Source organism: Phoxinus phoxinus, assembly GCF_949152265.1.
Source record: "Phoxinus phoxinus genome assembly, chromosome: 7".
NCBI lineage: Eukaryota > Metazoa > Chordata > Actinopteri > Cypriniformes > Leuciscidae > Phoxinus > Phoxinus phoxinus.
The window spans coordinates 33,282,954-33,299,381 of NC_136882.1; the positions used below are offsets into that span (position 1 = coordinate 33,282,954).

At 35.6% G+C, this 16,428-nt stretch overlaps 1 protein-coding gene across 9 annotated transcripts in view; it reads right to left on the minus strand.

The window, feature by feature from the left end:
• ttn.2 (titin, tandem duplicate 2) overlaps positions 1–16,428 on the minus strand; it is a 162,197-nt gene that overhangs the window by 91,193 nt on the left and 54,576 nt on the right. For 2 of the 9 annotated variants that reach the window (XM_079617480.1, XM_079617477.1), the window contains 12 exons: positions 16,318–16,353; positions 14,284–14,355; positions 13,999–14,058; positions 13,722–13,793; positions 13,113–13,289; positions 4,632–4,676; positions 2,157–2,201; positions 1,599–1,997; positions 1,221–1,490; positions 856–1,131; positions 628–767; positions 406–532 (listed from right to left, as the gene is read on the minus strand). In XM_079617480.1, the coding sequence (XP_079473606.1) occupies positions 406–532; positions 628–767; positions 856–1,131; positions 1,221–1,490; positions 1,599–1,997; positions 2,157–2,201; positions 4,632–4,676; positions 13,113–13,289; positions 13,722–13,793; positions 13,999–14,058; positions 14,284–14,355; positions 16,318–16,353 (1,719 nt within the window). Of the gene's footprint in view, positions 1–34; positions 302–405; positions 533–627; positions 768–855; positions 1,132–1,220; positions 1,491–1,598; positions 1,998–2,156; positions 2,202–2,672; positions 4,302–4,631; positions 4,677–5,083; positions 5,159–5,253; positions 5,323–6,099; positions 6,181–6,361; positions 6,434–10,107; positions 11,143–11,465; positions 11,571–11,659; positions 11,765–12,077; positions 12,189–12,447; positions 12,559–12,827; positions 12,939–13,112; positions 13,290–13,721; positions 13,794–13,998; positions 14,059–14,283; positions 14,356–14,688; positions 14,740–15,007; positions 15,059–15,157; positions 15,212–15,326; positions 15,354–15,450; positions 15,529–15,614; positions 15,825–16,092; positions 16,354–16,428 lie in introns of all 9 variants that reach the window. The other 7 variants (XM_079617481.1, XM_079617478.1, XM_079617482.1 and 4 more) reach the window with 5 other exon arrangements.

Here is a 16,428-nt window from a genome sequence, read left to right on the forward strand (position 1 = left end):
TGGTGACTGAAATATAGCTTGAATGAAAACTTACCCTCAACTGTCAGTTTGGCTGTTGATGTTTTACCCAACACTTCAATAGTGTATTCTCCCTCATCCTCAAATTCACAGTGGTTTATGACCAACATGTGTTTCTTTCCATCATCAATGATATCATATTTTTGGTCTGATGTTACAATATCAGATCCTCTCAACCACATGACTTTAGGCACATCTTTTGTGATCGTGCACTCAAACTTTGCCTGTTTCTTTTCATGCACAGTAACATCCTTTAATGGGACTGTGAAGTCCATTTCAATTTCTATAGGTGTGAATAACAGTTATCACAAGATTATTTTTCACCCTCCTCAGTTTATAAATACTGCATTTCTTGTTCAGACATACATTTTATGCTCATCAACATACCTTTGACTGTTAGCATTGCACTGGTGATGGCATTTAAAGCTTGGTAAGAGACTTCTCCAGCCTGGTCAAGTTGAATATTTTTCAATGTGAGGAATCTTTTATTTCCCTCTGCTCTGATATCACATGTCTGAGGATGAAAAATAATAGAATTACTTCTATTACTTCTTCTTTGTAAAATAGCCTATATAAAACTGCATCTTCTTCAATTATATATTATCTTACCGGTGATCTTGTCAGAACCTGTCCTCTAAGTTTCCATTCTCCAGGCACATCATCTTCTGAAATTTCAGTATCAAAGTTGGCATCCCCTTTCTCGACCACCTCCATACTAGTAAGAGGCTTTAAGATCTCAGCTTCACGCTCTATAATTTTGACAGTCAAAAAAAGTATATAAAGGGAATACAAAAACAAGATTCTGCAAAGGTAATAAATGAAAAGTCTGTCTCACACCTCCAAGAGTGAGTTTTGCTGCATATCTGCGGCCCTCAACTTCTATGGTATACTCTCCAACATCATCAGGTTGAGCATTCTTGATTGTAAGAGTGAGATCTTTTCCATCCTTTTTCACTTCAGTCTTATTTGTAGGGTCAGTAGGAATTTCTTCATCTCCCTTGAACCACTTCCAGTTGGGAGTGTCCTTGTACAGTTCGCACTTGAATGTCGCAATAGCCTTTGGTTTTACATGCTGGTCCCTCAAAGGTTTTGTCAACCAATCTCTAATTATTTCTGCAAAGGTAGATATTTAGTTTAGTAATTTTTGGAACAAAACTATTAATAGATAAATTGAATAACTATGAAGATGCCTATATGCATACCAATGACTTTGACATTGGCTTGTGTCTTGATGTCCTCACACTCGCAAGTGTAAACGCCAGCATCATCATCATTTGTGTCTTGGATCGTCACAGAGCGCTGCAGTCCAATAACATTGATTTGAATCTTGCCAGCAATTAGCTTGAGCTCTTTTCCATTCTTCTTCCAGACCACATCCCTCTCCTTGCTCAACTCACAGGTCAGGTACATTGGCTGTCCCTTAATCACAGACATTTCCTCCTCCAGAGTCTTTGTGAACTTCACTGGTAACTCTAAAAAAAAAAAATCACAATTCATGTGGTATTATTTTTTTGTCTAAAGTATATCTTTTAAAGTAGATGAAAGTATATTAATATTTTTACTCATAATCAGCGCACTACCTTCAACAATAAGTTTAGCTGTTGAGGTCTTCTCCTTGTTGCCAAGCTTTGCAACACATGTGTACTCTCCAGTGTCTGAAAGCTGTACATCAATGATTTGCAGTTTGCGGTCTTTGCCATCAGATGTGAATTTGTGCTTAGGACTCTCCCTTAGATTGCTTCCATCTTTCATCCAGGTGGTGATAGCCGTAGATGGAGAGATCTGGCACTCGAATATAGCTGAGGAGCCGATTGACTCAGCCTCCTGCAACACGATATCTTTGAGCTCCTTCACAAACTTCAAGGGGACCGCTTTGAGCTGGAAACCAAATGGTGAATCTCCTGGAGGTTTGTCACCACCAGCGCCAGGTTTCAGGCCTCTACCCCTTCCACCATCACCAGGAGAAGGAGTTTGTCTTACTGTAATGTAAAAAGGGGATTAATTAAACTAAAATCTTACACTTGAAGAAATTATTAGTAAGCACATTTAATACAGATACATTCCTTCCAGAGCTGTCATGAGCGGATATATAAATGGTATAAAATGGCTAGGGGATACAATTTAATAAATAAACATACGTTTCAAGCCTCTGCCTCTTCCAGCTTCCTCTTTAGGCTTTCCCTCTGAACAAACAAAAATCAATTATTTTCAATTCATAGATGTGGAAAATTTTATTAAAATGTCAAGTAATGAAGAAACACGTATAGACAAACGGGAAAATACTAAACATAGGGAATGAAGGGTCATGAAGATGATAAAAATCATGCTTCCAATTAATGAGAAGTTAGAAGACAAGTTATGATCCAAATACGATAACCGTTCCTAACACCAGTGGTTATACTTCATAGATCAATGAAGACACACAGATAAACAACAAACAAGATGAAAAGACATTGAAATACAACACACATGCCACAATGAAGATTGAAAGAAGATGAAGAAGGCGGCAGACAAGATTTAGCAGTTTTATGTGGATGGACATGGATGTTGACATGGAAATTATCGGGGAAGAAATTAAATAACAATAGGGGGGCTGGTTTCCATAGCACGGAAAATGAGACATTCACTGGTGTAGTTCACAGCCACCCTCTCACCTCGTCTACCCCCTGGCATCCCAGGAGTCTCAAGTGCCCCTTCCTCCAAATATCTTTCTTCAGAGCCTTCTGAGCCATAACTGTCTCGAGAAGCAACCTCCCATCCCCACGCTTCTTCTTCATCTTCTGCTTCAAATTCAGCCTCAAACTCTTCTTCAAATACTTCTTCTTCAAACTGGGTTGACACTTTTCTTAACTGTACAGCTCCAGGAGACAGCTCCTTTAGGACTTGAATCTCCTCTACTTCAGAAATCGGAAGAGCTTCTTCAAATTTCTCCACCTCAGGTGAAACCTTTGAAGGTACTTTTTTCAAGATAACAGCTTCAATTGAGTCTTTGGGTGAAACTTTCTTAGGCTTCTTTGCTAAATCCTCACTAGGCTTCCTCTCCAAAGGAACTAATTCAGTTGGCTTTGGTTTCCCAACCTTGGGCGAAGGAATCTTTTCAGGCTCTACACCACCCTTTTCATGCTCAATGGGTTTTAGAATTATGTCTTCTTTTTCCTCAGCCTCTTTGGATAAAAAACCCTTTTTGGTGACTATAGGCTTCTTCTCATCTTCCTTTAATGTAATGTCCTTTACCGGGGTAACCTTTTTAGGCAGCATCTTTTTGTCTTCTATGGGTACTTTAGTTGGTATTTTCTGCACCTCTTTACCTTTGTCTGGAGTTTCTTGACTCTCAACTCTTTTCGGTGTAATACTTGGTTCTTTTTTAGTATCATCTTTTGGTGTTCTACTAAGTGGTGACAACTCAATTGGTTTTTGTTCTTTTGGCTCTGGAACCTCCTTTTCTTTTGGTGATCCAGCTGAAGGTTTCTTCGTAAATGGTTTAAGTTTAATCTTCTCAGACTCCTGATCTGTAGATGGAATCTTACCTTTACCTTTAAATAATTTATCTGTAGGCTCTGAAGGTGCTTCATCTTTGGGAGGTCTAGTTACTGCTTTAACGGCAACTTCCTCTGGCTCCTTTTTATCAGGAACCAAGGGGACTTCTTTTTTCATAAGGATATCAAGTTCTTTTGGCTTTTCATACTTTTCAGGTCGCTCTCCTTTCTGAAAAGTAACTGGTTCTCTACTTCTGTCAAAAGTTATAGGTTCTCTTCCTTTTTCATCTTTTTGGGGGTCTTTTTCAGTTTCAGCTGGCGGTTTTACAGGTTTCTCAAATGGCTTTAATTTGACAGATTCTTGTTCTTTGTTGTCTAATGGTAATTTTTTAACCTTTTTCAATACAAAGCCAGGCTCCTCTGGTGTATCTTTTTTTGGAACCTTTCCTATTGTCGTGTTCTTTGCTTTTTCTTCTACTTCGCTTTCTGGTTTTATCTGATGTGATGTTAGATCAGGATCAACAGGACTCTTTTTGTCTACCTTAGGTTGAATTGTCTCAACTCTCTTGGTAGTTTCATAAGTCTCAAAATGCATTTCTGCCTCATAACTTTCAGTTATGATAACTTCAGTGTGAGCCTCAGCATACACTTTTGGGCCTTCTTTATATTCCTCCTCTTGTGGTTTGAGCACTTTCTTCAGTTTGGCCATTTCTTGATCTTCGTCTTTATCTTTGGATACTCTTGTAGCTTTCTTCAAGGTAGGAATTTCAAATCTTCCCTCCTGTTCCTTTATTTTAAGAACTTTGCCTTTAGATTTGGAAATGTATTGCATTATAAAGGGAACGGTACATACAAAAAAACAACCACAGCACATTTAACACAGTAACATCCTTTGGCCTCCAAGTACAACAAACTATGACAAGACAAAACATAATACAAGACTAAAGAACACAATCAATAACAGACAAAGTGACAAAGGTGGAACTGACAACATACAACATTTTTTACATACACATAACCAAATTCAAAATAACATCACAAATACAATCAGAGAGAACATCTAATCTAAAACGGCTTAACCATCTGCAAGAAAATATTTTCGGTAAGATTAAAACGTTTTTTTTTAAATGCTTTTACCTTTCTTTCCTGGTCCAGGTGCAGAAACTGGTCCCTTTTCACCATCTGATTTAGAAATGTGGTCAAAAAAGTTAAACAAAAGTTACAATAACAACATTTCTTATCTACTGCAAAGAAAAGTGTCTAAATTAAATAATGGAAATCAAAATGTGCAGAAAATGTGCATTTTCACTGGTTGTGAGTTAACCTGCTAAAGAAGACACCTCTCTTTATTAAGTGGAAAGGGGACACTATTAAGTGCATTCACTTAATAGCTTACACATAAGAGAAACACATACAAAACACAACTTGACAGACATTACAACACACCTTACAAAGTTTTTACATTGAGTAGCAGATTATTACCTACCTTTTATAAACAACTTTTTTTTTTTTTTTCAATTAAAAGAATTCCCTAAAGATGTATTATAAACAGTGGGAGTTATTATGAAGAAGGGTTTTTGTTTCAGTACCTTCCACTGGTTGGACTAGTACCGGTTCTTCCTTTGGAGAAGGTTTTGGTTTCACTGGTTCTTTAGGTGTCGGTACTTCAAAAGGAATTTCAAAGATATGATGAGATTTCTGTACTAGACATTCCTTCTCAGCACATTACAGGGATGTAGACTTGTGGTTACCATAATACCTTTTGTAGGAATTGTCTTCTCTTCCTTGGGCTTAGAGATGAGTTTATCTGCAGCCTTCTTATCGACCTCTTTAAATTAAAATAAAGTGTGTTGTTTGATGTCAATTTAAGTCGAAAGACATTTAAGATAACAATGTGATGAAAGAACAGACCATTTCAAACCTCTATCGAGGTTAAGAAATAGACACACAGATATTACAAGCATTACATACAACACATGAAATGCTCTGGTTAAATCTACTCTATATGCGTATGTTAAAATAAAGAATCAGTCATTTTAGTTGTAATGTGCAAAACATTCTCATGACATTACTGTATATGATGCTCTATAGATTAAAATTGTACAAGTGATACAAGATACAAGTGAACATCAAGATGAGCAGTCATAGGGAGATGAGATATGTGGAGAATGGAGATATCACACAGCTTATTTTTTAAGTAACTATTGTAAGAAAATTTGAAGATATTTGCTGTGGAAATTATTAGTCAGTATGAAGAACTCATGCAAACAACTACAAGGACATGCATTCACATAGATTTGACAGAACATGTTTTAAGCACCAAAAGAGATCGTCTTAACGACACAAAATTGAGATAAGATTAAAGACTAATTGCCAAGTCAGAGTGGTTCACTAGGCATGAACTTTTTTATCATTAAGACTGTTTGAGACTTATAACAAGACCAATATTGTTACACACACAGAACACAAATGATACAGAACAACATAAAAATACGACAGCAAATGTACAGTATGTTAAGGCCCTCTATTGAGGTTAAATACGCTAAAGAAACAAACTATTGTTGTTAGATTAAACATATCACATACATATCAAACAAAAAAGTACCTTCTGGGGAAACTGTCTTTGCCTGAGGCTTTGGCAAAGATTCTTTCTTTCTTTCAGGTTCTGGAGAAGGTTTCTTTTCAACTGTAAAAATTACAAATTTTATGATGAGTTATGATGAGAAAAATTATGAAGTACAAGATATGAAGGATTCGACTTGTCAAAAACAGGACAAACAATGAAAAGAGGCCACAATGATTTGACAAACTAAAACGTAAAATTTAGTATGACATAAAAAGAGTTTGTTGAAGAATTCCCATTGTACCTTTTGGGGGTGCCACTTCTTTCAAAGAAACGGGTGTCTTCTCTAGAGATGGTTTCTTCTCTGGCTCTGCCACTTTACATCACAAATAAAATTGTACATTATTAACCCAAACCTTTTTATTTTTAAATAAAAAAATGAATCAATTTTAGCCAATTTACCATTAGACTCAACAAATATAATATAACTCTTACTTAAAGATCAGGGGTCATAACTTTATTTATGACTTCAAGACAGGACAAACAAGAGGTTAGTCAGAGAGCAAAAAAAAAAAAAAAAAAAGGGAAATACAATAAATGTCCTGAATGTTTTGTGTTGTTTGTCCTCTGGGAGTATCCAACTTGATGTAATTGTAAGAAAATGTCTACTTTCTGTGTCAATAAATATTGATTACGGCAGACAAGTGACACATGAGACCACACAGACATATAAACAACTCAGTATAAGATTAAAAGATTTGAAGTTCAAAGAAAATAATTTCTTAGAAACCAAGTTTTAAAATATTATAACAAGATGTTGTCTGATGTCATTATACCTTTTATAGAGGTCGCCTCTTTCTTTTGAGGTACTATAGCATCTGCTCTTTTAGTGACAGCAACCATTTCTTTCTTTTTAGGCTCAACATCTTTCTCCTGTGGTTTAGGCTGAGAAAAGAGTTCTTCTACTTTAGGAAATGGAACAACCTTTTTTGACAAAGCATCTTCTTCCTCTTCCAGTTGAATTATGTGGGACATTTCCTTCTGTAGACATGTAATTTCTTCCCTATCAAGAGAGGGAGCAACTTCTGTTCTTTTAAGTGTACTTTCTTCTTTCTCCTTTGAAAATTGTGTGGGCATTATCTCTTTAGTCTGAGGTACAGTTTCTTCTGTTTTAGAAGCAGTGACAACCTGATTCCTTTTCAGTGGAACTACCACTTCTGCTGTCAGTGTGGGAGCCTCATTTTGAGTTACTGATTTCTCTTCATTATGAGGAAAAGGAACCTCATTCTTCTTAGGTACAATTTCTTCATCTTTTTTAGAAGGAAGAGGGATTTCTTTCTCCTTAGACAATATTTCATCATACATTCTGGGAGGAAAAATAACCTCTTTCTTTCGAGGAGCAAATTTCTCATCCTTTCCATGAGGAACCACTTTCTTGATAGATACGATTTCCTCATACTTTCTGAGAGAATCATCTTTATTTCTAGGTAACATATCCTCGTACTGTTTAGCAGGAAGAGGAACCTCTTTCTTTTTAGATACAATTTCATCTTCCTTTTTAGGAGGAAGAGGAATCTCTTTCTTTTCTGGCAACATTTCCTCACTTTTTGGAGGAGAAAAATCTTTCTTTTTTGGAAACATTTCCTCATCCTGTTTAGCAGGAAGAGGAACCTCTTTCTTTTGAGGTGCAATTTCCTCTTCCTTTTTAAGGGGAGGAGGAACCTCTTTATTCTTAGGCAAGATTTCCTCATTCTTTCTGGGAAGAATATATTTATCTTTAGGTAACATTTCCTCATCCCGTTTAGCAGCAAGAGGAACCTCTTTCTTTTGAAGTGCAATTTCCTCTTCCCTTTTAAGGGGAAGATCAACATCTCTTTTTTTAGATACAATTTCATATTTCTTTTTAGAAGGAATAGGAACATATTTCTTTTTAAGCAATGTTTCCTCATCCTTTCTGGGAGAAACATCTTTCTTTTTAGGTAACATTTCCTCACCCTGTTTAGCTAGAAGAGGAACCTCTTTCTTTTGAAGAGCAATTTCATCTTCCTTTCTGGGAAGAAGAACAATCTCTTTCTTTTCAAATATAATTTCCTCATACTTTCTGGAAGGAACAGCTTTCTTTTTAGGTAACATTTCCTCTTCCTGTTTAACCTCTTTCTTTTGAAGACAAATATCGTCTTCCTTTTTAGGAGGAAGAGGAACCTCTTTCTTTTTGGGTAACATTTTCTTATCCTTTCTGTGAGAAGCAGCAACATTATTGTTTTGGACTACTATTTCTTCATCTTTTCTGAGAGGAAGAGGAAACTCATCCTTTATAGGAGAAACAGCTAAATGTTTATTTTTAAGTACAATTTCTTCGGTTTGAGGCACAATTTCTTCCTTTTTAGGCCCAATAACAAAATCTTTTTTAGGCAGTTTGTCTGTAATTTTCTTTTTTTGGTGACAAGCATCAGTCTCTCTTTTTTGAGGTACTTTGCCTTCTGTATCTTCTAATTTACTATCTGCAGCAGCTGGTTTCTTATAACCTATGTCCTCAATTAAATCTCCTCTCTCAGTAGCCAATAACTGAGCAACCTCTGGCTTTTTAGAAGGTTCTTGCACTTCAAAAGAATAATGTTGAAAAATAGCTTCTGTAAAAGGAGAATTACAGAAGATTAATGTTGTCTCTGGCTTTAAAACAACTCTTCTTATTTCATGATTGTGACATTGGAGATATCTGATCACTTAGAGTTTAGAGGGGTTTCTCCTTTATAAAAGATGCAATTCCTCTAAACTCTCAGTGATCATATCCACAATTTTGAAATCATAATGCAAGCACTGTTTTCGGTTTCTTTCTTTTTTTAATCTTACCTGTCATTACAAGTGCACTAGATGGCTTTTCGTCCGAAAAGTTTTCACTCACACTAAAATATTCTGAAGGCAATCTACTTTCTTTTGAAGAATCCTCCAGTTTTGAAATTTGTAAACTGTCAATTTCTGTGCTCTTTCTTCCTTCATACAGTATTTCTGTGTGTGATACAGGTTTCTGATGAGACGTGTGCTCTTTAGAAGATTCTTCCATTAGCACGGTCTTAATTGCAATTTTCCGATTGTCTGATGGCATGACTTCATCCTTCTTCAGGACAGAAGTGGGCTCTTGAAGATCTTGGATGTGGTGAAACATTTTTAAGATTTATTTTACCCAACAGTGGAACCAAGAGATTCATATATAATAGAAAGACAATACGTTTGTAATGGAGATGAATCATAAATCTGGTAACGGGGTATACTTCGTACAAAAAAGTCGGAAATGTGTCTTTGCTGAAAAATAACTTGATGAATGAATACTGTCTCAGGCTTTAAACAACTCTTTAAAAGAGAGATTCAATTTAAGAGCCATTACATTTGATACAAATTTACACAAATTCTCTTGTAGGGATTTCATAATCTGTACCTTTAGCAGGGTGCTGCGACTCTAAACCCTTAGTGATATGTGTTTTTTGTTTAGTTTGGAGATTTGGGGGTTTGGTTTCACCTACTTGAAAGACATTAAAGATTCCTGTACTTAGAATACCCCATGGGATTTAAACAGAATACGAAGACAAAGATGTTCAAGAGAAAAAAAGTTGTTAAAAAGAAGATGGTCAAATAAAAAGATTACAAAGAATCCAGTGGTGTTTGATTTATGTACCTTCAGTCTTCTCATATTTCTTTGGTGGAAAAAGAACTGTAGCTGGCTTTCTTTGTAGTTCTTCATTTGGAGACTCTGTCCATGTTGACACCAAAACATTGTATTTAATTTTCAGTTAGCACAGGTTTAAGACATATGTAAGTGAAAGTTCACATCTATAGGATCAAGAGATCACTCTAGCGAGTGGTAAGAGGTTAATGAAGAAGAATAAAAACAAATTTGAAAAGGACAAGAGACAAACATATATGGGACTACACAGACACTAAGAAATTAGTACAATAAAATAGTTCAAGATAAGTTTTAAAAGAAAACCATTTCTATGACAGGAAAGTAAAGAATACGAAGAAAAGACAATCAGATGTTATCTGATATCATTGTACCTTTTGTAGGAGTCCCCTCTTTCTTTTGGGGTACAATATCTTCATCCTTTTTAGCAGGAAGAGGAACTTCTTTCTTATGAGGCAGTATGACCTCTTCTTTTTTAGTGACAGCAACTACATCCTTCTTTTTAGGAAAAATATCTTCTTTCTCTTCCAGTTTTGGTATAAAGGATACTTCCTTCTCTAGATGTGTAATTTCTTTTCTGAAGAAAATCTCTTCGCTTTCTTCTTTCTTCTCTGAAATTTGTGCGGGAAATATCACATCTTTCTGTAGACGTGCAGTTTCTTCTATGAAGAACATTTCTTTTTCTTCTTTCTTCTCTGAAATGTGTGTGGTAAGTATCTCTTTCTTATGAGTCATAATAGGAGGAAGAGAAACCTCTTTTGCTTGAGGTACAAATTCATCCTTTTTAAGAGGAAGAGGAACCTCTTTCTTTTTAGGTAATATTTTCTCATCCTGTTTAGCAGGAAGAAGAACATCTTTCTTTTTAGGTTCAATTGCCTCTTCATCTTTAAGAGGAAGAGGAACCTCTTTCTTTTTTAATAATATTTTCTCATCCTGTTTAGCAGGGAGATAAACATCTTTCTTTTGAGGTACAATTTCCTCCTTTTTAGCAGGAAGAGGGACCTCTTTCTTTTTAGGTAATATTTCCTCATCCTGTTTAGCAGGAAGAGGAACCTCTTTCTTTTTAGGTAATATTTCCTCATCCTGTTTAGCAGGAAGAGGAACCTCTTTCTTTTTAGGTAATATTTCCTCATCCTGTTTAGCAGGAAGTGGGACCTCTTTCTTTAGAGAATCAATTCCTTCATCCTTTCTTGCTGTAACATCTTTCTCTTTGGGCAACATTTCCTCTTTCTGTTTAGCAGGAAGAGAAACCTCTGTCCTTTGAGGTACAATTTCCTCCTTTTGAAGCACATTTTCCTGCTTTTTAGGAGTAGAAACAGTCTCTTTTTTATGTAGTTCTTCTTCAACCAAGTCTTCTCTCTGTGTAGACAATATCAGAGGGGCCTCTGGCTTCTTGGAAGGTTCTTGCACTTAGAAAGAATATTAAAGTTAAGAACAATGCTTCAAATCGCACTGTTTTAAGAGCGAGACAAGATGAGTGAAAGATCATTTGGGCAGATATGAATGCAACCAAATATAAAAGAATTAAGATACATAAGAAATTAAGACACAAGATGTAAAAGATATGGTAGAAGCTGCAAATAAGAATAAACCAAACTCCAATAATATTTGAGGACAAAGACAAAGGACAAAGATATAAAACCCAGTGTTCTTCATAAGGGTGTGGCTAGTTAATAAAGAAACACAAATACAACATAAAATATCCCTACATACAAAACCTATATCTCTATACCTTTCTTTGGAGATTCTTCTACTGCAATAGCTTGGTCACGTTTAGCTGGCACTTTCTTCGGTGGTTCTTGAATAGTTGGTTTTGGTTTCTTTTCTTCAACAAGAACTTTAAAGAACATGCATTGTATTGTTTTAAGAAAGAAAAATACATCAGAAAATACCCCTACATACTGTACAAAACCTATATGTCTATACCTTTCTTTGGAGGTTCTTCTACTGCAATGGCTCGGTCAGGTTTAGCTGGCACTTTCTTTGGTGGTTCTTGAATAGTTGGTTTTGGTTTCTTTTCTTCAACAAGAACTTTAAAGAACACGCATTGTATTGTTTTAAGATTAATTTCATAGGCACACATAAAAAAACAGTGTCACATAAAATATGCTTCCTAATAGAAGCTGGACAATTGCAACAATAAAGACATGTATATGAAAAGCCCTTAAAAACTCACACAACATAAATAATTAGAAATGAACAATATGCCATAATAAGTTAATCAAAATAATATTGCAGGACAAAGACAATGACAAACAAAAGCCACAGTAAGGTTATGTGTTCCTCATAAGAGTGTGGCAAGGTAATAAAGAAATAGCCCTACATACAAAAAGTAAGTCTATACCTTTCTTTCGAGGTTCTTCAATTAAAACGGCAATGGCTTCATCAGGTTTAGCTGGCAATTTCTTTAGTGGTTCTTGAATTTGAGGTTTTGGTTTATTTTCCTCCACAAGAACTTTAAAGGACATGTATTGTTTAAAGATTTGTTTTCATAAGCACATCAAAGCACTCACAGTCTCACATATAACATGCCTCCTAATGGAAGCTGGACAAGAAGCAATTAACAGTATAATAGGTGTACATCGGAAAACAATAATATTGCAGGACAAAGATACTAGCATAAACAAAAGCCACTGTAAGTCATCTGTTCCTCATAAGAGTGTGGATAGTTAATAAAGGACACACATACAAAAGAAAACAAAGTGAGTCAATACCTTTCTTTGGAGGTTCTTCAATTAAAACCGCAATGGCTTCATCAGGTTTAGCTGGCAATTTCTTTAGTGGTTCTTGAATTGGTAGTTTTGGTTTCTTTTCCTCAACAAGAACTTTAAAAAACATGCATTATATTGTTTAAAGATTTATTTTAAGAAGCATGTCAAAGAACACACAATGTCACACAAAAACATGCTTCCTAATGGAAGCAGGACAAGAAGCAATATACAGCATTTAATAATAAGCGTGCAGCAAAAAACAATATTAATCGCAGGACAAAGACATTGACAAACAAAAGCCACTGTACGTCATGTGTTCTTACCAAGAGTGTGGCTAGTTAATTAAGAACACACACACAAAATAAAGAAAAGTGACTCAATACCTTTCTTTAGAGGTTCTTCAATTGGAACTGCAATGACTTCCTCAGGTTTAGTTGGCACTTTCTTTAGTGGCTCTTGAATTGGTGGTTTTGGTTTCTTTTCCTCCACAAGAACTTTAAAGAACATGCAATGATTTGTTTACAAGCACGTGTCAAACAACACACAGTGTCACATTCAATGCACTTCCTAAGGGAAACTGGACAATTGCAACAACAAAGACAGGTATATAAAAATCTTGAAGACAAGACCATGAACACACAACATGAAGCATAAGCAATTAACAGTACCTTTAGCTGGAGGTGACGCAGGCTTCTTCACAGGAGTAGGCTTAGCCTCAGGCTCGGGCTTAAGTTCAATCTTGGATTTTGGTTCTGGTTTGGGCTCAGCTACTGGTGTAGCTTTAGGCTCTTCAGGTTTAGGTGCAGGAGCCACAGGAGCTACAGGTGCTGCTGGCTGTGACACTTCTTCATATGACACATATTTTGGTATTAGTACATTTGTAGAGTTTCAAAAGAGTTAAGATATGAATGAAAACAGCAGTGTGAAGCAGTTAAATTCATACATAAAACAGAGAAAAAGACAACAAGATAACTAAAAATGGACAGACACAAGATTTGCTGTTTGCATGCCATAAGAAAACGAACAAGCAGATTGACATCAATAAAGATACCAGACATAAAACAAGGAAATAATTAAGAGGGTGATATCTGATTTTGTCAATTTGTTCACAAAACGTTTATGCATTAACATATATAAACCGACATTGAAGCAAAATATCTACATTCACAAGAGGGCGTAAAAAAGGACGTTATCAGCTTAAGAGGTGTATATGCACACATTAATAACCAGGTAATATGACACAGAACAGGAAATAATGGCATGTGTTCTTTGCATACCTTTTGCTGTGGGCCGTTCAATTGGCTCTGGCACTGTAACTGCAGTAACTATTTCTTCCACAGGCTTTTTGGCTTTTTGGACGAAAAAATATTACAAATGTTGTAAGAATAGTCAATTAGACAAAAAAAACGAACAAAAAAACAATTACACTACAACATAATGTTGACATCACAGACAGAATAAGAAGAAAGTTTAGAGAAAGTTTAAAGAAAGTGCTCTTTAAACAAACAAAAATAGATTAAAACACTAGAGCACATTAGACAGACATTTGCATACCTTTCACAGGTACTTCAGTTTTTAGCTTCACTGGTTTAGATGGCTCAGGTTCCTCGAATTCTTTGAGAATATCAAGAACAATTACTCTATAATATCAAGACTAGCTTCAGCTTTGAGAGTGACCATGCATATCAAAAACATTGACATATTGTAACACAACATAACTAAGGATGTAAAAGTCAACACAAATTTACAAACATACCCATAAACATGACAAATGTGAAGATAATGCAAGCATGTTTGCCAACAAGTAGTAAAGCAGTGAGCTGTTTTCTCTTTCAGTACCTTTTGTTGGAGCCACCTCTCTCATTCCCAAAGTTTTTCTACTGACAGCTTCTTCGATCGGGACCCTTGGGGCTGATGAGACAAAGAAAGTGCTTAGGATAATTACTATAATAACTGGCATTGGAGAAACATATGACAACACAAAATCTTAAAATAAATCTGTTTAAAAAGATTTAAGTTGGTAAAGTTACATATGATTGTATGACGACACACTACAAACAACACATACAATAAAACTTAATGAGACATTGTGAAGGCATGGGGAAGACAAAGGGAGATAAAAACATTATATGAATGTCAAAAATACATATGAAACAGATGTAACTTGTGAGCAAACAAAAGAGGAAAGAGGGTTAGAACAACATGGTGAATTATATTTGTTGACCCAAAAGCTCTCAGTAATACCTGTGACTGGTATTTCCTCTACAACACTCTCCTCTGTCCAGGTCACATACTCTGGTGAATAGTAAAATGTTGTGACACGTGTCAAAATGGTTGTCAAAAAGAATACTTTAAATAATGACGTTATTTGGTTACTTCACGCAAGATGTTGGAAAATCGAAAAAAGAAAAAAACACACAATCATGTTATTCTTTTGAATTTTTTGATGTTGTTGTTGAACAGATGAATGGTTAATTGATTTTTGTCAATTTTAGTGAATGATACTATATGAAAAGGATGATGTGAAAAAGTTAGTTTAATTCTTATAATAATGCAGTTTTACCTTGCGTTTCCATTTTTTCTTCATAATGGTAATATTCCGTGGAAGATTCAGCTTTTTGAAAATAATAAGTGTGTGAGTAACTGTCTCTTATTTTAAGGATAAGGATCTATTTATTTTTAGAAGTAATTTTACATAAAATCCCAACCTTACCTTCAATGGTTAATGCAGATGCCTCAGGCACTTGTATTGATGTATCCGGGATGTCTGTGTGAGTGTTATTTAACATTCTTAAATGTACTTATATACATTAATGGACTACGTGAAATAATAATGTGCACTATAGGTGTTAAAAAAACTTGAAAAAGTGTCACATACTTACCATAAGGTACACTTTCTATTTCAATTTCTGAGGGGGAAAAATATATAGAAAAAAAATGTAAGGAGCCTTGATATTCTAGAGGTTGTTAGTTAAGTAAATGCTGGAGCACGACAGCTGTACCGACCTTTGCCTGACAGGTAAAGTTCAGCTGTACTTTTAGCCTCACCCCTGGGCTCCAATCTGACAATGACCGAGTACACGCCTAAAGGATTATTGATTTGGTTAAATGGGCCTTCTTTTTTAATATTATTAAAACGAATAATGGTCCCACACTGGAACTCCACAAACCTTCATCAGCAGAGGTAACATTGCGGATGATCATGAAGTGCCGTCGCCCTTCACTTTGAAAGGTATATTTGGGGCTCTCTTTAAGTTCCCAAGTGTTCTTATACCATGTTACAATAGCGTTGTCGAAAGACACCTCACACTCAAAAGTGGCGGATTGATGTTCTCGCACCACAATGTTCTGGATGCGTTTGGTGAAATGTATTTGCTTGGCTAGAAAAAGATAACGCAAGGTGGATGATTAGGACTGAATCTGACGTGGAACCTTTTTTATTTTATTTTGCTTAATACAGTCAGTTAAGATTTGCTATTAAGAAAGCCAGGCAAATGTGAAGACAAAATATCCCTGGCATTTAAAATAAGAAGAGTTCTTTTTCCATAAGAGGTGAAGAAGAAATAGTCAGATGACGATAGAAGAGGTTAGTTTCTAGCATAATTTACAGTAATCATAAGTCTGACAGTTCAGTGAATCTATACAAACCTTCAATCCAAAGATTTGCAGTCGTTTCAAGATTTTTATATTTGCAGGTATATTCTCCTTGGTCTTCAGGTCTAACATCTTTGATTGAGAGCTTCTGAGTGTAATTGGCCACAGCAAATGTATATCTGCTATGAGGCTCTAAAAGCTTCCCATTTTTAAACCACTGGGTTTTTACATTAGGTTCAGAGAACTGGCATGTCAATGTATAAGTCTGGCCTTCCTTACCAGCCACATCCTGCATTCGCTGTTCCACTTCAGCCTCTGCAGAAAAAATAAGGGTCAATATTGTAAAAACATACAGTATAAAATATAGTTATAAAGTTTTGCATTCACTAA